The sequence below is a fragment of the Labeo rohita genome, chromosome 13 (assembly GCF_022985175.1).
Source record: "Labeo rohita strain BAU-BD-2019 chromosome 13, IGBB_LRoh.1.0, whole genome shotgun sequence".
Classification (NCBI taxonomy): Eukaryota; Metazoa; Chordata; class Actinopteri; order Cypriniformes; family Cyprinidae; genus Labeo; species Labeo rohita.
The window spans coordinates 22,944,576-22,966,121 of record NC_066881.1 but is presented as its reverse complement, the minus strand read 5'-3'; the positions used below and the strand labels follow the sequence as shown (position 1 = coordinate 22,966,121).

The 21,546-nt window shown below is 37.5% G+C and overlaps 2 protein-coding genes across 7 annotated transcripts in view; both read right to left on the bottom strand.

Moving 5' to 3' along the window:
- Positions 1-889: 889 nt before the first annotated feature.
- On the bottom strand, positions 890-5,300 carry slc66a3 (solute carrier family 66 member 3). The gene is made up of 7 exons (XM_051126830.1): positions 5,030-5,300; positions 2,943-3,025; positions 2,781-2,850; positions 2,593-2,650; positions 2,332-2,452; positions 2,214-2,255; positions 890-2,121 (listed from the first exon to the last, which is right to left on the bottom strand). Exons 1-7 carry the CDS (start codon positions 5,173-5,175, stop codon positions 2,030-2,032), a joined length of 612 nt encoding a protein of 203 aa, XP_050982787.1. The 5' UTR covers positions 5,176-5,300; the 3' UTR covers positions 890-2,029.
- Positions 5,301-6,714: 1,414 nt separating this feature from the next.
- sobpa (sine oculis binding protein homolog (Drosophila) a) overlaps positions 6,715-21,546 on the bottom strand; it is a 45,938-nt gene continuing 31,106 nt past the window's right edge. For all 6 annotated transcript variants that reach the window (XM_051126822.1, XM_051126820.1, XM_051126825.1 and 3 more), the window contains 2 exons: positions 14,539-16,593; positions 6,715-13,109 (listed from right to left, as the gene is read on the bottom strand). In XM_051126822.1, coding sequence (XP_050982779.1) covers positions 14,551-16,593 — 2,043 coding nt within the window. In that variant the 3' untranslated portion in view covers positions 6,715-13,109; positions 14,539-14,550. The remainder of the gene's footprint in view (positions 13,110-14,538; positions 16,594-21,546) is intronic.

The following is a 21,546-nucleotide window of genomic DNA, read 5'->3' as shown; positions in this document are numbered from 1 at the left end:
GTTTGAAACTAAAAGAGGAAGTTGTGCTGACTATATTGGACCTGACAGTAATGTCGCACCACACAAGTGTGAGTAACTGTTTTTATTATGTGGTCATTATTGCTTTGTCTGAGTATGAACTGAGTATGCGTTTTTGTAGCAGTGGGCGTTTACTTCGGAGTAATACGCCACGCCTATTCAAACAGATGAGGCGTGGTAAAAACACGACTGAAAATAGCCTATTACTTCTACATTGTGATGACACAAAAATGTTTGGGGTTAAATACATCTTTTGCGTTTATTATCTGGGGTGTCCAGTTTATTACGACATAAGAACGATTGCGAAATTAAATTTATGAAATATGGTAATTTTTTTATACTAAAGAGGTCAGTTACCCTTATGCTCAGCCATATTGGAGATACTCCGATGTAAACAATAGCATGAATTGCATGGTTAATCTACTACTGAATATGTTGTTCTGCTAATTTATGCTGTCTAAACCACAAAAGAAACCTGTGGAAGCTGCTAAATTGTATAGAGAAAGATTTAGTAAGCAGGAAAGTGCAATATTTTGACAAACTAGAGTTAATAGGTGGTAAAGATACGTACGAGCAGTATAAAGATATTAGCCTAATATTTCACCTACCTGAATTATAAGAACAAACACGAATGTTGTCAAGATTCTTGCTCTGGAAATCCTGGTTCTGTTTGGCCAACCACAAATGCCTTCTGTTCCTCAGATTTTTGCACTCTTTTCCTTGATTTGTTATAACTGTTGGCTATAGTACTCCAAATGTTTGAACATTTTCAGCAGCAATAATCAGCAAAATATGCAGACAAATGATGATGCGTCGTGAAAACACTATTGAATTCTGTAATATACAAAACAATCCAGACATTTCACACAGAAGGAATGTTTATTGATTTATAAAATACAAAAGAACAGATCTATTAAAGTACTTACAAAAGAGACATTAGTTGTGCTTTAATCCTGATATTTCATTTCAAATCTTCATTTTCTAAGTAATAAAAATCTTGCACTAGAACATTTGGAGGTCAAAAGTCCTATGGTTTATTAATGATAACCATGTGTTCATTATATCAGCATAATACAGTTACATGTACCTCTAAAAAACATTTTTGCATATTTCAGCATATGTAAACATCACCCCTTTATGAACTACAGTATACAGGTTGCTTTTCAGCAACATAACTAACCAGTTTTAACAGTTCTTTAGCAGAAAATTGGTCAAAAAATAGATTCCTTTCTGAGAAGAAAAAGACAGTTACTAAACTTCTTACAGTATTACAACTTATAAAACATCATTAACAGTATATCTGATGTACAAATGCAGGGAACTACAGGCAAGAAACCTACCAGGAATTATAAGGAAGAGTTGCAATCAGTGAAGGACAGGAATGTTCATATTGTTTCATAACACTATTTGGTCAGACTTCTGATAAATGCTTTTTATATAAAATGCAGTCTGATATCAAATCATGTGTGAGTCTACAACATTCATATCTGTTTTCTCTCATGGAAATATGAGATTTAAAGCAATTATACTGAAAAAAAAAATCTGTCCCATATGCCAAAAACATTAGATTTGCATATTCAGAAGAAAATACCAGTGCTTGCAAAGCAGCAAAATAAAAGTGTGGAAAATTTTAACTTTAACGTGAACATGAGAATCATAGTAACAGCAGCTAAAAATGATCTGATAGATGCAAGGAAAATTGTGATTCAAAATGCAAATATTATGTCATCACTGTTGCATTTTGAATAAAATACTTTATAAAAAAAACCCCTAAGATTTAACATTTCAATAAAAAGTGCCTTGCAAGCACTGTAACTAAATCAAACAGGAAACCTTTTGGAAACGGGAAAAGATTTTTGGTTGTACACGCTTAACCAAAGTCAGTAAATCTTTAATTGTTTAAATTGCAATATAGAATGTGCTACATCCAAATAGCACCTGCCCTGAATCTAGTTTAGTTCTTCAAAAAAAAATACTTTGAGATGCACTGGATGCAAAAAGTAGCATCCTCTTAATCCCGTTTCAGCGCTTTAGGTTTGTAGTAGATGACTGTAGCTGTGACCCACATGTTCAGAATGGACATGACGATAAACCGAATGAGAACTGGAGAAAGAAAGAAAAGATAAAGATGACATCTCAAGCAAGCAATCAACACTTCATTTCAGTTCACATCCCTTCAGGAAGCTCTTACTGACCTTGAGTGTCTCCTGTGGTGATGACGGTAGTGAAGATCCGTGCTGACAAACAGAGCAAACACTCAATATCAGAATGACAGACTAGAGAAGTGCTTAGTTTTCCTTTTGTGTCACTTACCCAGGCATGTATACGTGGCCAGAGCCCAGGTGAGAGTGCTGACCTGCCCAGAGTCCTTTGAGTGCCAGAGACACTGAAGCTGTGCCAGCTTACTGCCGGCACTAATGAAAGTGCACAAGCTCTGAAAGACAATGGCCAAAAAAGTAAGGTTTTGCACATTGCAAGAACGCTTTAGCCTTAATCTAAATCTAATGCATTCAAAGTATGATCAGGACTAAGTGTAATGCAAATGCATATAGATCAGTAGTGGCATGTTCTCACCATGGCCAGATCAATCACCCACTTCTGTACTGTAAGCAGCTGCCATCCACCCACAAACCTGATTGTTACAGTAAAGGAAATGAAAAATTATTTTAAATTGGGCAGGTTTTGATTGTAATTGGGATAGTATTTCTGACTCTGTGCCCAGATGGATAGCATAATCTGAAAACTTTGTGCCTGAAGGATACAGTGCTGCGTATATGAGGCTGTGTTTCAGGTTCCTGTTGTAGTGTAGGATTAACAGGAGCACAATGACATCTGTGGACACACGAGATTGAAATATAATCACAATTGAGACTTTGGATTTGGAGTGTTTAAGCATCAGAGTCTGGTCTGTCAGCTGTGCTTACCTTGTGCAATGAGGATGGGATACTCCAGGTATGTGAGCGGTGGGTAATCGTAATACATCTGATAGGACATGAACACTATAAACCTACACACACACAGAAAGAAGAGAAAGAACTGAGTTTGACACTTTTTTGCCATCCATGAAAATACATACATTTGATATTTAATACCAGGGTCTGCCAATTATTATTTGATTTCTAAAATCTAATAATAAATCTGTAGTTTGACAAAACACACAGGTTTTCAGGCCACTGTTATTTTAGTATAATGGATATACTGTTTGTTTTTGTTAATATTTTAAATTAGATTTTATTTTTATATTTTCTGTTTTCACTATAATTGTTCAAATTTTTAGTTTTTTAAAACCTGTCTATAGATGTTTATTTAATAACTTTTTATTTATTAGTTTTCAGATAATGTTTATTTTGTTTCAAGTAAAGAAAGGTTTTGATTTTAGTTGTTATTACCGATAATAACCCTGTTTCAGTGTTGTGTTGTGATTTTAGTGCCTGAAAGAATTTATATTAATGTCCTTGACATTTAAGTAATAAAAATCATAAAAGTCATATAATCTTTAAAAATCATGGAAATTCATACAAATGTAACATATCATAAAAAAATGTTTTGAAATGAATTAAGGTTATTGAAATTTATAAAATAAAAAAAAAGTTATGGAAATTTTATACACTACCAGTCAAAAGTTTTTTAATGTTTTTTTTTAAAGAAGTCTCTTCTGCTGTCCAAGCCTGCATTTATTTGATCTAAGGTACAGCCAAAACCATAAAATATTTTTCTATTTAAAATCATTGTTTTCTATTTAAATATATTTAAAAATGTAATTTATTCATGTGATTTCATTCTAATATTCTAATTTGCTGCTCAAACATTTATTATTATGATTATTATTATTATTATTATGTTGAAAACAGCCAAGTATATTTTTTTAAAGTTTCTTTGATGAATAGAAAGTTTAGAAGAACAGCATTTATCTAAAATAGAAATTGTTTGTAACACTATAAATGACTTTACCATCAGTTTTGATTATTTTAAAGCATCCTTTCATAATAAAAGTATTAATTTATATAATTTCTTTCCCAAATGTCTTTTTTTTTATTTGAGATAAATAAAATCATCTTTGCTGATCTTTAGACATTTCTATTCATCCAAGGATCCTGAAAAAATGTAGTCAACTGTTTTAAATATTGACAATAATAAAAAATGTTTCTTGAACAGCAAATCAGCATATTAGACTGATTTCTGAAGGAACATGTTACACTGAAGTTGGGAGTAATGATGCTAAAAAAATAACTTTGATCACAGAAATAAATTATATTTTAAAATATATTCAAATAGAAAGCAGTTATTTTAAATAGTAAAAATATTTCACAATATTACTGCTTTTGCTGTATTACGGATCAAATAAATGCAGGCTTGGTGAGCAGAAGAGACTTCTTTAAAAAACATTAAAAATCTTACTGTTCAAAAATCTTTGACTGGTAGTGTATTTTTTAGAAAAAAACAAAAGTGTGCGGATTACTATGTGTAGAAATACATATATATTTATATGTAAAATAATTTAATGCACACAAAAAAAAAATATATATATAGTGCAGTGGTCAGCGCATTTACATTTATCATTCAAAAACAATTTCATTAATTTGTTTAAGAGATTTTGTTTTTCTTAAGTGCTTAAAATATTTTTTACAATCCAGTGATTGCAGCATGGTTTGTGAAATCCTGCTTTGTCCATTATGTGACAGAGTTGAAAACCCCCAGCTACTTCCTTCATACATTCATTGTTTACTCTAAAGACTTATATAAATGTATGTGTATATATATGATAAACTTTGGTTTCATTTAACTTACACTTTTCACTTAACTTACAGTGAAATTATTGTAATATACGTTACTTAAAGCAACATCAGAGCATATCACCCTGTACGTGCACATACACTTGTCACGTGTCACTAGGACATCCGTATATTTGTAGAAATGACAGCTGGATGCAGCTCAGTCCGGATATCTTCGTCTAGGCTCTCACGCAACAGACTGATTTCATTCATTCATTCAGTCAGTGTAAAGTTCTTACCCGAGCAGTTCGAGCAGCAAACTGTTTAGACTGACTCCAGTGGTCGCTCTGGCCCGCATCAGCACGAAGATCTGCGGGAACTTCAGCACCATGCACACAAACAGAGTGCTGAAGTTCGCCAAATGCAGCGTTAAATTGCCGTCCATCTCTGTTAATCCCTCTTTATGATTCGCTTGTGGGATCCTGACACGAAGCGGCTCCAGCTGTTTGTATCTGAATCAACGGTACTTCCGCACACATCAGCTCGCGAGATTTGACCCTCCGCAGCGCCCGTAGCTCACAGCATCAGCTTGTTGAGTGAATGATGGCATTACTCAAAAGCACCTCATCTTTGGCGCCACTAGATCATCCACAACAGTGTTTCATTATTACACATTCCTTCAATTCAACTGAATAACTGGGTCATTCGCAACAAATGTGGTGACAGATATTCAGTCATGGAAAAGATTTTACTCATATTGTAACATATTAGGGAATTCACATATAAAAGGCAAAACTACACAAGCTATTAAACAACATAAAACGACTGGTAAACTATTATATCCACCTCATTTTCCCTTAAGAGCGGACGTGGCCATTTGTACATTTTATGGAGTTGTGCTTCTGGTCTCATCCGCTTCCAGCTATTTTTAGCTGTACAAAACGGCTGGTTTTGCTGCTGGATATTGCAAATTGGTGTGAGTTACCATATTATTTTAATGTATTGTCTGAATTATGAACACTAGTTTTACCATTTACTGCACGTTGTTATTCTTCTCAATATTTCCCTATACCGGCTAAAGAAATGGAAGTTGAAGCCTTGTTGGAAAATTTTTATAGTTATTTTACTTATTTCTTTTTTTTCTCACTTTGTTTTGCAGGTTAAAGGTGCTAGCGGTGAGGTTTGCGAATTACTACGAGAAGCTACGATGACCGACACAGGACAAAGGTGTCGTCGTCTGAGACAGCAGAGAATGAGGTGTCTTTTACAAAGGTAAATTAAGGAATTGTTCAGTAAACTAATATGTTATTGCGAACATCATTACTTGTTCGTCATTGTGTCAGTGTTTTATTCGCAAGAACAACAGTGACGAAGCATGCTCTGTAGAGCAGTTTGTCCATTTAGGGCCACTGCTCATTCTAAAGTAACAAAAACATGTTTCATTAGGTCTTTATACACCTTTGCAAACATTTGTGTTTATTATATTGCATTTCTGTCAATAGATCCTCCTAAATATTACACACTGCACCTTTAAGCAGTAGTGCAAGATCTAACTAAATAAATAAAGATGGTACGATATCAATCTTTAAAAATGTAATTTGCAAAAAAAGGTAAGAATTTCTCAGGTTCAAATGTGAACATTTACCCATTACATTGAGAAAGTTAATAATTTGCACTTTTCATTGGTATTACATTGTGTTACATCAAAATATTGGCTTAAACAAGAATGTTTTTAAATTAGTTGTTTCAGTTCATGCTTTTGTGAAATATTATTATTCAGTCAAAACAAATTGTTAGTATAATTGATTGATTTTAGTATCCTCAGTATTGTTTTGAGACACTACTGTTGCACCAATCAATATTTTTGAATCAAGTTAGAAAGTCGACATTATTTGAAAATGACCCAACTATACTGTAAATCAGCTCAATATGCAAACAATGAAAATGAAGAACACTCTTGGAGAAATGAGGATTGGAGTGTGCCTCTATTTATTTGTTTTTAATAAGCAATTCACTGGGTTAAACAAATACTGTTACAACACAAAAATTATACATTTTAAAGCAACAAGTTTTATAACAACTTCATAATCAAAAGACAAGTTTATCTTTTTTCTTTTACTCTTGCCGTTTCCTTCTTTAATTTAGAAAAAAAAAATAAACGAACAAAAACAGACATACTTTTCATTGAGCAGCTTTGCTGCCTCTTGCTACCCTGTTCAAAGAACCATCTCTCTTGCTTTTTAATAATGCAAAGGCTTGCCAGTAATAAATAATACTATAAAATGTTCTGCAAGTACACAAAAAAGATTGAGAAACAACAACAAGGGTAAATGTACAAGGTTTCTGGTGAAAGGGGTTGGGCGGGTGAGAGGGCAAATTTAGCAAAATCTCGGATTCATACATGACAAACGAAGCATCTATACATCCATACTAGCCAGATAACAAAGTTGATTTTATTATTTGTGTGTGTGTGTGTGTGTTTTTGTTTTTTTTTTTTTACAAAGTGAGTTTTGCTTTTTTAAACAAGCAGGCGTTGTTAATTACAGAGCACAAAGAATTAAGGCAGCTCAAATGTTCGCCTCAAAAAACTTTTAACATTAGATCCTTAAAAACTGCAGTTTGCTCTTGATATTTTACACAGACATAGTGCCTCTCACACAGAGTGCAGATATAAGAATTTGTTGTTGCATAATTCCGGCTGTTGACAAAGCCATCCTCCTAATACCACCCACAGGAATGATGGGAAAAAAAACATTTCTTACATGGCTACAGGAGTGTCGCGATATTTCAGACCCCTTTGTCACACTATCAATGTTGAAAACTCACATCTAAGCTGCCCCTTACTTTTCCAGTTTCTCTTGATTTTACATCATTACAGTAGAGCTGACATTGCTGTGATTGTTGTTCCGTTTGAGTTGTATAACACTGCTCGATGAGGGATGCACTGATTGATTGGTTTTGCTGGTATTTGAGTTGGGGTGTATGGGTTTCTGCATCTCCATCTTGGTTCTGTGCGTGTGGCTGATCTTTGGCCACAGAAGGGCTCATGTTCCCCCTGTCTGATTAAACAGAAGCCCTCCAAACATTCAGAACGACTAATTTTGGTGAATGAAAAAGCCAAGTGCTTTTTCTGTATCCAGCCTCAGGGCTGAAAGACAGTTTGGCCACTAAAACAGGCGCCTCTCTAGTAGATCCTTTGAAATGCTCTTGGATTACAGTATTGCACTCAAGCGCTATGGTTTGTTATTTCAGTTCATTTTAACTCTTTGTATCTCATCTGTCCATCTTTGAGCTTGTTGACAGAACACTTCACTTCCCTCTAGTGGACTAATGTTGCCATGTCCTTTGATTATAAGCAACTTTGACCTTTTTTATGAAGTTGCTTATAAATATGGGTTGCACTGTTTTGGGATTATTTCCAAAATTATGTATGTATTTGCCCCCCAATGGCATGGAATTGTGACCCGACCACTAGCAGCAGTTGGTAAATATCACAAAGTGTTTCCACATGACTGTTTTTGTTATTTTGTTTTTCATATAAACCTCGCTTGTTTTTAGACTTGCACTACATTTCAAAATTTTGAGGTCAGTAAGATTTTTTAAAATTACATTTCATTTAACAAGAATGCATTAAATTCATTGTAAGTGACATAAACATTTAAAATGTTCCAAAGATTTTTAATTCAAAGAAATTCTGTTTATCCTGAAGTCTGTGATGTTTTGTAAATCCTAAAAAAATCCACAAAAATGTTAGCAGCAACTGTTTAGACATCATTCTTGAGCACCAAATCAAAATATTAGAATGATTTCTGAAGGATTATGTGACACTAAAGACTAAAATAATAGTTTGTCAGTTCATGGAATTTTCACAGGAATACTTTACATTTTAAATATATTAAACAAAATAACAAAAGTGTTATTTTAAATTGTAATAATATTTCACAACATTACTGTTTTTACTGTATTTTTTACTGTGCCTTACTGACCCCAAACGTTTGAACTATGGTGTATTTTAGTTAAACAAATTGCTTATTTTGGGCTTGTTCAGGGCAAGTTGTTTTCTTTTATAAAAAGATCTGGCAACCCTGATATGGACAAACTGGATATTTCTCACTCTAAAAACTCTGGATCACCATCATGTCATTTAGAAAGCACTGGACAGCAATTCAAATACAACCTTAACAAATTTCAAAAGTTAACTGGAACTTTATTCCAGAAAATAAAATGTCTTATGGCCGTCTATAATAGTTGACACACAGTTTTACAGTGTTTACCATAAGTGCAATGACTATCTCTCCCATACAATGTACACATACACACACAGTGTCTCTCTGTTGTTGTCAAGGACAGCTTCATCTGCTATGTCCCACACACACACACACACACGTAGGTTTTTGCTGGTGTCATTGTCTTGTCTGCGTGGGACCGCAGACACTACAACAGTGTTGGGTTTCAGGGCTATATCTGTCCCAACCCAGTCTGTGCTGCTCCGGTTACAACAGCAAGGTCACACACACACATACACACAGGGAAATGAAAAAAAATCATATTTCATGTCTGTGAGATAAGCAGTAATGGGTGTTTGGGTGGTGTGTGCAGCTGTACGAAGAGTGATTTCAGTAAGACGTGACCTTAAATTGTCCTTCATACACCCTATTAATCAACATAAACAGCTGTAATCGCTTCTTTTAAGAACACATTATTATAGAGAGAGAAATGGGAATAAAATTGTATAGGTCAGAGAGAATAATTTAATCTGTCTTGGTGACCAGTCTTATTTTTTTTCAGGACCCTTCGCAAAGACGCACCCCCCCTTCATTAATGTTGCTAGGTCCGACAAGCCATGGCACTCTCACGCCACACAGTGAAAAATACATCGCGGAGGAAACTGACAACATGCCGACAGACAAGACAGTGCAGGTTACTTTAGGTATGTGACAAAGTCTTAACTTTTTTAGCATCTTGTAAAGAAATTCAAACAATATATACCTTTTTGTGGCTTTTTAATGTGTTGTGACATCGCTGTAGCACCTCAGTTCAAGTGGGAACCGATCATCTCTTCCTCTTTACTACTAGTTATAGCATAAAATAAACATGAATGAATAGCAGACAGTAACTTGTCCCAACTGTGGAAAGACGTCAGTATGCACAATTTTCAAGTCCACCGACGTTAATCTACTCTCCTGTCTGGTTTGTTTGTCAGACAAAAATGGCAAATGTCAGCGTTATGATTGGTCAGGTCACCTGTCAATCAAACTCCCTGTGAACGGTCAATTGCGACTGTTTCCCAATTGTAATTTTAAATTTCATTATTTCAAAATTGCTACTGCTAAATTGCTAAAGTCTGTCTTACAAAGCAGACTTTATTTTTTGCAGTTGAGACATTATATTTCAGAATTGCGACTTTATATCTCATGGTGTGACTTGTTCTTATTTAAACTTTATCTCACAATTACATTTTTTATTTTATACTCTGAGGTGGAAAAGGCTTCCATATGTAGTGTTCACTATGGCATATTTGAAATACTAACTTTACTAAATACTAATTATGGAGAGAATAAGTGAAAACAAAGAAGAATTGAGAAGTAAAAGGCTGAGTATGAAAGAGGAGGAGGAGAGAGAGGGAAAAAGCGAGGAAATTCGAGTCAATAATGAAAGCGACATATGATGCTGTTGCTGGCTCCTCACGACCAATCCAGACATGTAATGTGCGTTTGGTTGTGCCGCACACACAGTATCAAGATTCCCAGATCAACACTGAGATTCACTGTTTCTCCCATAAACACACACACACACACACACACCAAACACAGGGACTGAGCATTTACATTGTGTTTATGCTTCTCTGACATTTTGCCCTTTTTATCAATCTGCTTTCTGTAACACCTCCATTCAGACGGAGGGTCAGCCAGCCGTATCAGCACTGACAAAATAAATCTGACACAGGAATGTGTGTGTGTCTGTGTGTGTGTTTAAATCTGACACTGGAATGAGACTCCGCCACATACGAACCCCAGAGAGAAATCCAGTCCTTACTCTAACCAGTCACAATTAGACCTCTGAGCCTACTCTTAAAAAAATATACCACTGTGAAACTGAATCCTGCTGCAAAAAGTACAGAGGGATAGGGTAGGATTGCACTCTTCTTTGTACGCCGTCCAGGAGCAGAGAGAAAAAAAACAGAGGGGAAAAGAGGGAGAGAGAGAAGCGGTAAAGGTTGAAGGGGAGATTTGGGTCAGTGTTGGCCAGTAAAAAAAAAAAGTTAAATAAAAAGGATAAAACTAAAAAAAATAATAATAAAAAAGAAATGAAACAAAAATAAATAAGCAAAGAAAACTAATAATTAAATATAATTTTAAAAATTACAATGAAAAACTAGTCTGGTCTGAAATTTTGCTGTCATGTTTAGATTTAGTTCCTCTTTTTATGTTTGACTTAAATTTTGCCATTCAGAGAATACTCAGTACTCATCAGATTGTGTATTTTTGGATGTGGGTAATTTTTTTTTTCATCCTCCTTGTGTTTTCCGACGCATTGACAAATTTTTGACTTGAATTTTAGACCTTCTCCCAAAATAAATTGGCAAACTTGAATGTTTTGTCAGACTGAACTCTATTTTGGCCAGAAATCTGATACACCTTCTCCTGCTTACACACACACACACGCTTGGCTTTAGGGTTCACTCCTCCACTTTAGTCAAAACAAATAACCTATACACACAGGTGCTAACCATGCATTCAGCTCTTACAGTACTCAGTGTAACTAAAATCATTTTGGCTCTATGTCCACCTAACCAACCCAGCCTACCTTTAAGCAAAATGTTCTTGGTCTTGGCATCTTGTGTTAAGTGAGCTCTACACTGAGGCACCTTGGAACTAACTGAAATCGTTCCTGTAACCGTAGCTGGAAAGGAAGTAATGAACATAATTTAGCACTGATTGGGATTTGGCGAAAAAAGAAAGCTTGAAAAAAAACTCAAGAATGCACCCTTGACACCAGCTCACAGCTGCCCGAGACACTTACTGACCTCTCCACTGGTTTTGATTGTACTCTCGATAGGAAACCCAGGAGGGATTTTTCTTAAATAAGAGCACCGCAATAAGATGGATACTGATAGAAATAATGAGAAATCCAACTCAAATGCCCCCGTGGACAATGATTTCCATCTGAGCCATCTGATACATCAGGACAGTGTGTACACAACCCACCAGCAGTGTTAGACCGACTCTTGAGCGCGTGCGATTAAACAGACTGGGTGGGACAGTCTCCAAGCCAGTGGCCGCAAAGCTAGCGGCCATTTTAACAGTTCGCCAAAATGCCTGGTGAGGGCTGTACCCTGTAATCCTCAATCAAATCAGTGAGTTTCATTGCACAATAAACCAGCAAACCATCCACAAACACTGTTCTCCAGTAGTGCAGACTACTTATCTTCTACTTTTCTTCTCCAACGATGGATGAGTTTCCAGCTTCTTCCCAGGGATGAAATGAAAGTTCACTCCATCCTTCTGTTTTTGCACTCCCTCCAGGGTGTGTACGTTTCTCTCTTCCTGTCTTTTTTGGTGTCCAGTTTCGGAACACCTCTCCCTCAGAAAGGAGAGAAAGGAAAGAGGTTAAGAAAGAGTACAGAGTGTTTTGCTGGTGTTGCAGATACTGATACACGGAAGTGAGGGGGAGAGCGAGAGAAAGATTTGAGAGGAGAGAGCATTCAGAGTTTTCTGTCCATATTTTAGAGCAGTTCTGCATCTGTATTCGTCTCTCTGACTGAAGCTATTGAATCAGAAGCATCAGACTCCAAATGTACAGATTAAACTGAGCTTCTTTGAATGCGCGCACAAAGCGAAAACTGGTCCATCCATCTGTGGCAGGATTTGACTGGCTCTGTTCCAAATTAGAGTTATTCATGAGCACATCTGATTGGCAGCCTGGCAGACCTATTGTGTTTGGCTTAAGCTCCGCCTTCTTGGAAAACTGTATATGTACACTGTAATGCCGCCTCCAACCGGCAGGGGGGAAAGTCCTCTCAACAAGTCGTGGGTGCAGGGGTCGAATGGAATATCTCTTTCATCAACAAGTAGACTGAGAACAGACTACGCCTGGAGACGTCGCAGTTGAAGGTCAAACATCACGTTCAATCTACTTCCCAGATTAACACTTTGTGTCAGTCTTTGTTTAGCCGAAAGGGGTGGAGACGGAGCAGACTGCTGCCCAATCTGGATGATCTGTGAGCATCTTAGGTCACAACGTGTATGTGCGGGTTTGGAAAAGTGGAGAAAACGAGGTTGACGTCTTGATTGGCTGGATTGTGGATGAAGTCTGTGGACAGCTGATGGTCTCTGCTACAGTGCAGTCCTCTTTATCCCTTTGGTGAGATGTTGATTTCTATGTGAGACAGGTGGGAAAAATAAAAGAGAAGGGATAATGGGTAAATTATTTGCATATAGCCTTCTTAGTCTTTGATCAGTTTGAAAGATTCATAGGACTGATTCATAAGAGATTCATAAAAGATTAATTCAGGAACAATTTAAACGTTTTAAGAGTATTAAAGAGATAGTTAACTCTAAAAGAAAAGTTTTGTCATTATTTACACACCCTCATGTCATTCCAAACCTTTCTATGTGGAATGAACCAGAGGAAAGTTTTTTTTTAAAAGAATATTCTGGCAAATCAATGAGGACTGAATGACAAAATGATATCTGCTTTTTTTCAGCAATAAATTTGTAATGCTACAAAAGATTTATATTTCAAATAAATACTGAACTTTCTATTCATCAAATTACCCTGAAAAACATATCATGGTTTCCACAAAAATATTAAGCAGCACATCTGTTTTCAACATTGCCAATAATTGAACGTTTCTAGAGCACCAAAAAAGAATATTAGAATCATTTCTGAATGATTATAAAGGATTCTGAGGATGAGGGCTGTAGCAGTGAAAATTAAGCATTGCCATCACAGAAAATATATTACATTTTAAAATATATTCAAATAAAATACAGTTTAAATTGTACTAATATTTTGCAATACTGTATCTTTGATCAAATACTGTAAATGCAGCATTGGTAAGCATAAGAGATTTCTTTCAAACACATTTTTTATTTTATTTTATTTTATTATTATTTATTTATTTATTTTTTTACCAAAAATCTTAACACCAAATGTTTGAATGGTAGTGTATGTATGATATATTAGTGAGTTACATAGACTTACTTGAACTTTTATGATACTTTTATGATTTTTTGCTTCCTTTTGAAATTCGAAAGAGAGAAAAAGAGAGACAAAGCAGAGACAAAGCACTCCAAATTTCTTTAAATTCTGTTTTTGTGTTTCATACAGGTTTGGTGCAACCTGGGGGTGTGTAAATAAAAATAACTTTTATTTTTGTGAGAGCTATTTCTTGAATAGAAATCTGCAACCAAGCACAAAAAAAATTACAGGATTATATTGCTTAATGCAATCTTAAGGCCTGTTCGCACCAAGGATAATAACTAGACAATAACAATAAAGATAGTTCTAAAAATCAACACGACAGCCGTAACAATAAAGGCATCACTTTCAGAGCAATTTTTTTTTCCAGCTGATGAATGGTAAAAATATTGACACCCAATCAGAATCAATCCTGCTATAACAAGCTTGAGAATTTAAAGGGGTAGTCGAGTGTGCACTAAAACAGGTGCAGACGATATTTTCTGCTGGTGTAGATGCTATTCTTTGTAGTTATCGTTCTTGGTGTAAACAGGCCTTTAGAATGAAAGCAGTCATACAGTAAATGTTAAGACTACTAAGAAAGCTGACAATAACTGATTCTCACCTGTCCTTTATTTCACTTGTTCTGATTGCGGATTCGCAGACACCTTCTCTTCAGCGGAGGCTCCATTTCCATTGGAACAGTTCCTGTTAATGGGGCTGTCAAGCCACAGGGCAAAATGGCAGCAGATTTGTCAGCAGGTTTGGGCACGGGCTGAATGACACAGCCGGGTTTGGGCATTAGGGGCAGGGCGTAGGCATGGTCCTCACCAGATGGGGCATCTTCAGGGCTCTGAGGTTTGTCCTCCCCTGTTACTACGGTAATGGCAGACTGGTCATTTGAGCTTCTCTTTCCTGCCGAGTCCCTTTCTGTTGCCAAGCAGCTGTTCTCTTTCAGGTCCTCTCCTTCTAGATCGGACCCCGCAGGCTCGGCAGTCCTGCGGCAGGGGTCCACTAGAGGGCGCTGCTCTAACGGAGGTGTTCTGATGGAACTCTCTGCTGGAGGCACATTACAGCTCCCATTTACAATCACATTGCAGGGTGTAGCAGAGCCAGGCTCAGTTTTAGCTGTGGTGGTGTTGCTAGGAAAAGTGGAGGCGCTGCATGTGATTGGCTGAGAAAGTGGTGGTGTGCCGCTGCAGTAGGATGGGTCGGCACAAGGCAGAGCCACACTAGCCAATGGGCTTCCAGCATTACTGTCTCTGTGGTTATCTTCTATTGTACCTGTGCTAGTACCGGGCGACCCATCTACCTCAGGTTCACCCAAACCTGCAGGAGGCGGGCTTAACCCGGGCTCTGCTTTTACCTGCACACAGGTTACAGCCCTCTGGATAACTAGCTGTTGTCGGGAGCGACGACTGGTTGTTAAATCAATGACTCCATCTGCTGGTGTGTCTTTGTGGGAGTGCCCAGAGCTTCCGTTACCAGAGTTTTCCATTTTAACCATCAGCTCTGCCACATTTGTCCTGCCCTGCTCTGTCTGTTTGGAAAATCCTGGCGAAAGTGTATCTGATGTGGGAGGGGCTTGCTGAAAGTCCCTCCCCTCCCCTCTAGAGGTGCTTTGAGAAAATGGAGGCGGTGCTTTTGAATCACTCCGCTCACTCGCAGCATTCGGTAGCGTTCCGTCATTTCCTGGTCGGTCACCAGAAGCGTGCGGACTAAATGGTATGGGCACCGGAATGGGTATGGGGACTGGTAATGGCACAATCACTGGATAGGGCACTAATAATGTTGGTGGTGGCACTAAGGGGGCCAGAGAAGGTATGCCAATATTCATAATAGGCGGAACTGGGATGGGTCCAGCTGGCATCATGTTAACAGGGGGGAAAGGCAAGCCTGGCATGTGGCCCCCGGGATGAGGGGGCATCATACCCGGAGGGTTCCCAGGAAGAGTTGGGGTGGAGGACGGGTGTATGTGGGGGGATAGGAGCGGGCGGTGCATGGGGCTTGATGGAGGACCCAAAGTCCGAGAAGGAGGTGGTGGCCCAATGCCAGGAATCATGGGATTGGAATGAGGGCTGTTAGGGCCTGGGGGACGCAGGAACGGAGGGCGAATCTGCTGCATCATCTGGTGCTCCATAAAGAGAGGGAGAGGGACTGGCCCACGGGGTGTCATCACCATCGGCGGACTGCCGGGTGGCACACCCAGAGCTGGATGTAAACCTGCTAAAGGTGGTGGAGGAGGTGGCGGTAACGCAGGGCTTTCATGTGGCCGCGGTGTAGGGATTTTCGTAGATGATGATGACGAGGACGACGAAGACGAGGATGAACACACAGTTCCGGTTTCAGATGGTGACCCCGAGGTGGATCCAGAAGGTCCGGCTACAGTGGTGGGACCCCCTGGTGAAGGTGCCTTGCGACTGCGGAGCTCGTTTAGAGGCGCGCTCCAGGACTCAGGTGTAAGGAGCTGTACACCCGCCGCGCTCTCTGACTTTGTATCACTCATGGGAAGAGGAGGGTTACATAACCCCCCTGGCAGTGCAGCCTGAGTCTCTTTATAGAATATGTCCATCTTATACTGGTTCAGACACTTTGCACTGCAGAACTGGAGCCGTCTTTCACCCGCTCCAAAATCCAGGTATTCCTTAGTGTGGCGGATGTGTTTGCACCAATCGCAGACCTGTAACAGGAACAACCACAAAGTGAATAAAGATTAACGGGATAGGTCACCTTAAAATGAAAATACTGTCATTAATTACTCACACTCATGTCGTTCCAAACCTGTAAGACGTTCGTTCATCTTCGGAACGCACATTATGTATTTCTGATGAAATTTGAGAGCTTTCTGACCCTGCATAAAACTATCACGTTCAAGGCCTAAAAAGGTAGTAATGACATTGTTAAAATAGTCCATGTGACATCAGTGGTTCAAACTTTTATGAAGCTACGAGAATACTTTTTGTGCGCAAAGAAAATCTTGAACGTAGTTTTGTTGCTGTCTGTGCAGGGTCAGAAAGCTCTCAGATTTCATCAAAAATATCTTACGGGTCTTACGGGTTTTGAACAATATGAGGGTGAGTAATTAATAACAGAATTGTCATTTTTGCATGAACTATCCCTTTAATTCTTCAACATGTCTATATCAAGGCATATAAATTCTAATCCAAACACACTCCCTGGACTAAGACATCATTACAAGAGCATGGCTGTTCTTTTCTAGGATTTAGAGAGCCTGATGACACACAGTGTGTGAAGAGTGTGTGTGTGTGTATTTTGTGAAGTGTCAGATCTATGTAAGATTAGGGTTTAGCGAATTACAGAATTGGCAATAAATATAACAACCCAAGTGTGAATAATAAAAATGTGGTTTATGTCATGAAATATTAAAATCAAATTGAGCTCTCAGATGATAATCTCTCAGAATACAAAAATAATACTGTATTATAAAAATACAATAATATAAAATAATATATGTTACATACAAATAATGAAACAATAAAATAATAAATCTTAAAATGCTAAAAGGGGTACTTATTGTGTATTTCTCTGATTATTGTTCTCTAACTAATCCTAACACATTGGTTTTCCGTATTTTGACACATACATCCTCACACACACACAGACACACTCATTACAAGATGTCAGGAGTCAGCTGCCCAAGGCAAGCTGCAGGGTCAAACTCTGACAGCCACGACTAAAAGGTTTTCCCTTCAAGGGGCAATTATGCATGTGGATTGTGAGTGTGTGTATGTGAGTGTGTATGCAGGTGACACTAACTGGGTAAGACAGTGACAACAGACTGAGACAGACAGGAACGAGGGGCTTGAACCTGTGAGACAGAAAATGTGGTTTGCGTGTGTATGTAAGAGTAAGACAGCATAGGGGAACTCGGGATAATTAAAGGACATGATGTGTACTGCTAACACAAAGAATAATTTATTATTCAGGCCAAACCATAGAAAGGTGAACATCGACATAACGATATAAAAAAGAAATACTACTAAATGATTGAACACTGCCTCTGTCTCGCTCTTTTTCTCTGACACTTTTTCTGCCAAGATAGTTTTGTCTGTCCAACCATTCAAAAACTGTCTTGGAGTTTATAAGGCTGTCACTCTCCAGAGAGGAGGTCAGTCAAAGTAGTTGAGTGCAGAAAATTTGCCTCAGGCCTGGTGAGTAGTACGTTGAAAGAGATTTGCAAACATTGGCTTGTCATAAAGACAGACAGGTAGACAAAGACAGACCTGGCAACACAACTAACTGCACACAGAAGGGGGAATTCACAAAGAATGAATTCCACTGTTTATTTGCATGCATGATTTGAGTTGTTTTAGCTTCCAATTCACAGATTTATGCAAATGCAGTAACAGTGCAAACACACCCAAATACTTATCAAATTCTCCATCTTGCGAATCGGTTCTGAGTATTATCTTGTGGTATAACAATTATTATTAGTATCTATAATAAGCCTAATTAACATAGAAAGGAAGCATGTTTCATGCTAAAATACTGTATGGTAACATGCTACACTAATGACCTTGCCTCAAAACGAAGCAGAAACGAAATTACACGCAAGCACAACACATTGCAATTCCAATAGCTACACAGCTCTACGTGTGTTTCTGTTGATATGTGTTGAGTCCAAAAGTGTGTACTGTTTACTAATGCATTGGCAATTTAAAACTTTGATTATAATGCCAATACTGCTTTTGAATCAGAATCTGAATATGATTTGCCTCAGGCCTGCCTGAGCAGACTGCAGAGACAGAGATTTCTCTTAAGACTAGTGAATTGACTGCCAAAGCCAGAGTTCCACTGAAGATAATGAAGGCATTTATCATATGCCACTACTGTCAATGATGGACATTCATCACACGGATAAAGAGAGAGAGAGAGCCTGGCTAGAAATAGACATGGCTAGAAGTAGACACGCTTGCATACATATTCACACAGCAAGGTACTTTCAAGACCTTTAAGACCAAAAGTATTTGCTTAACCAGTTCGCCTAAAAATGAAAATTCTGTCATTAATTACTCACCTTCGTGTCGTTCCAAACCCGTAAGACCTTCGTTCATTTTAAGAACACAAATTAAGATATTTTTGATGAAATCTGAGAGCTTTCTGACGCTGCATAGACAGCAACGCAACTGACACGGTTGACACGGCCCAGAACGGTGGTAAGGATATTGCTAAAATAGTCCATGTGACATCAGTGGTTTAACTGTAATTTTATGAAGCTACGAGAATACTTTATTTCATACTTTATTCAACAATTTTTTGTTTTCTGTGTCAGTCTTCGCCAGAGTACCACAATGCATGGCACGATCTTCGTAAACATGTCTGTAGATTTTGACAGAATGACCAGCCTTTCTTATTTGAACCGGAATATACAGATGATGAACTAAAAGAGATAGACGTTCTACATCAGAACACCGGCTCCTGCGTCAGCAGCATTACACGCATACGTCGAGGTGCTCTCACGAATGCATATCGAAGACTGACAGGGAAGAGATGAAATAGTTAAATAAAGTAATTATTTTTGTTTTCTTTGCGCACAAACAATTCTCATAGCTTCATAACATTGCGGTTAGGGACCACTGATGTCACATGGACTATTGGTATCTATGCGAGATCAGAAAGCTGTCAGGTTTCATCAATAAAAAAAAATCTTAATTTTTGTTCTGAAGATGAACAAAGGTCATACAGGTTTGGAACCACATTTCTGGGTGAACTATTACTTTAAAACAATTAATACAATTAATGCAATTTATTTTATTTTATTTATTTTTTTACCCCACAGAGTTTCTTGCTTTAGCACAACTCACACGCTATTTTAAAGTGAGGTTTATGCCTCAAACAAGTGGGGTAACTTTAATGTACAGTTGAAGTCAAAAGTTTACATACACCTTGCAGAATCTGCAAAATGTTAATTATTTTAAAACTAAGAGGGATCGTGCAAAATGCATGTTATCTTTTATTTAGTACTGACCTGAATAAGATATTTCACATAAAAGATGTTTACATATAGTCAATAAGAAGTTGTTCATGAGTCCCTTGTTTGTCCTGAATAGTTAAACTGCCCAATGTTCTTCAGAAAAATCCTTCAGGTCCCACAAACTCTTTGGTTTTTTAGTATTTGAGTATATATTTTCAGTATTTTGTGTATTTGAAAGTTTAAACACTCACTGATGCTTCAGAAGGAAAAACTATGCATTAAGAGCTAGCCTAGGGGTGTAAACTTTTTAATTGAATGAGGGTACATTTTTCATATTTTGCCTAAATATCATATTTTTTTTTCCAGTACTGCCCTTCCGAAGCTACAAAAATACTTACATGTTCCCCAGAAGACAAAATAAGTTAAATTTACCCTGATCTTCAAATTCAAACAGTTTTCACCCCCCAGCTCTTAATGCATTGTGTTTCCTTCTGAAGCATCAGTGTGCGTTCGAACCTTCAGTAATAGTTGCATATGAGTCTCTCAGTTGTCCTCAGTGTGAAAAGATGGATCTCAAAATCATACAGTCATTGTTGGAAAGGGTTCAAATACTCAAAAATTCTGAAAAGCCAAAGAATTTGTGGGACCTGAAGGAACAACATCTGAAGAACAACAGGCAGTTTAAGTATGGTTTAACTGTTCAACAAGAGGCTCATGAACAACTATCACTAAAAACACACACACACACACAGCTGTGGACCATTCAGGTAACAACAAAGTATTAGGAAACAAGTGTATGCAAACTTTTGAACAGGGTCATTTTTATAAATTCAACTATTATTTTTCTCTTGTGGACTATCTTATACAAAATATCTTTTTCAGGTCAGTGCTAAAGAAAAAATAACATTTATTTGGGTTAAATAATCAACATTTTACAGATTCTGCAAGGTGTATGTAAACTTTTGACTTCAATGGTATATTCCCTAAAAAAGTCTTTTATAGTACTTTTGCTTCATTAAGGATGTTTATATATTTTTACTGTAAAATACTGATTGATAAAATTATTTTTTAGCATAAGAATCCATTTAGAACAAATCAAAAGAGATCAAATGAATATGATTAATTAGAAATGTTAAATTTAAATCTGATTTTGAATCAGTTATCCAATCTTTAGTGCATTACTTCAATTGGTTTGATATAAAAATAAGCCGGCTGCCGCAGGATGATGTGGAGGAAAATACGGCTGACAGACAGCACTCATTCATGAAATCAATGTGGTTTTCTAATGAAGCCTTCGCTCTGTTTCAAACGCGGGAGCTCTGACCATGCCAGTTAACATGCACAAACCAGCTCGAGGCGTGCCTGGATATTCTCAATTATAAATGATTTTCATATTTCCTGAGTTTAAAAAGCGAGACAGATGGAGACCACTTAACGAGTCATGGCGCTCTAAGAGAAATTTTACTGCACATTACCCTAATGGACTTCTTTTCTCTCTTGCTCGCTCTCTCTCTCTTTCTCAATCCACCGTCTCTCTCTTTCTCTTAATCCTTCACTCACCCTTATTTTGCTTCGCTCTCTCTCTCTAACATGGTTGAGAGGTAATTACTGTCATTTACTTCTGCTGTGGCCGTTAAGCCGATGTCCGTGACCATGCTGCGAGTAGCTGTACGTTCTTTTACTGTAATTACCTGCTAA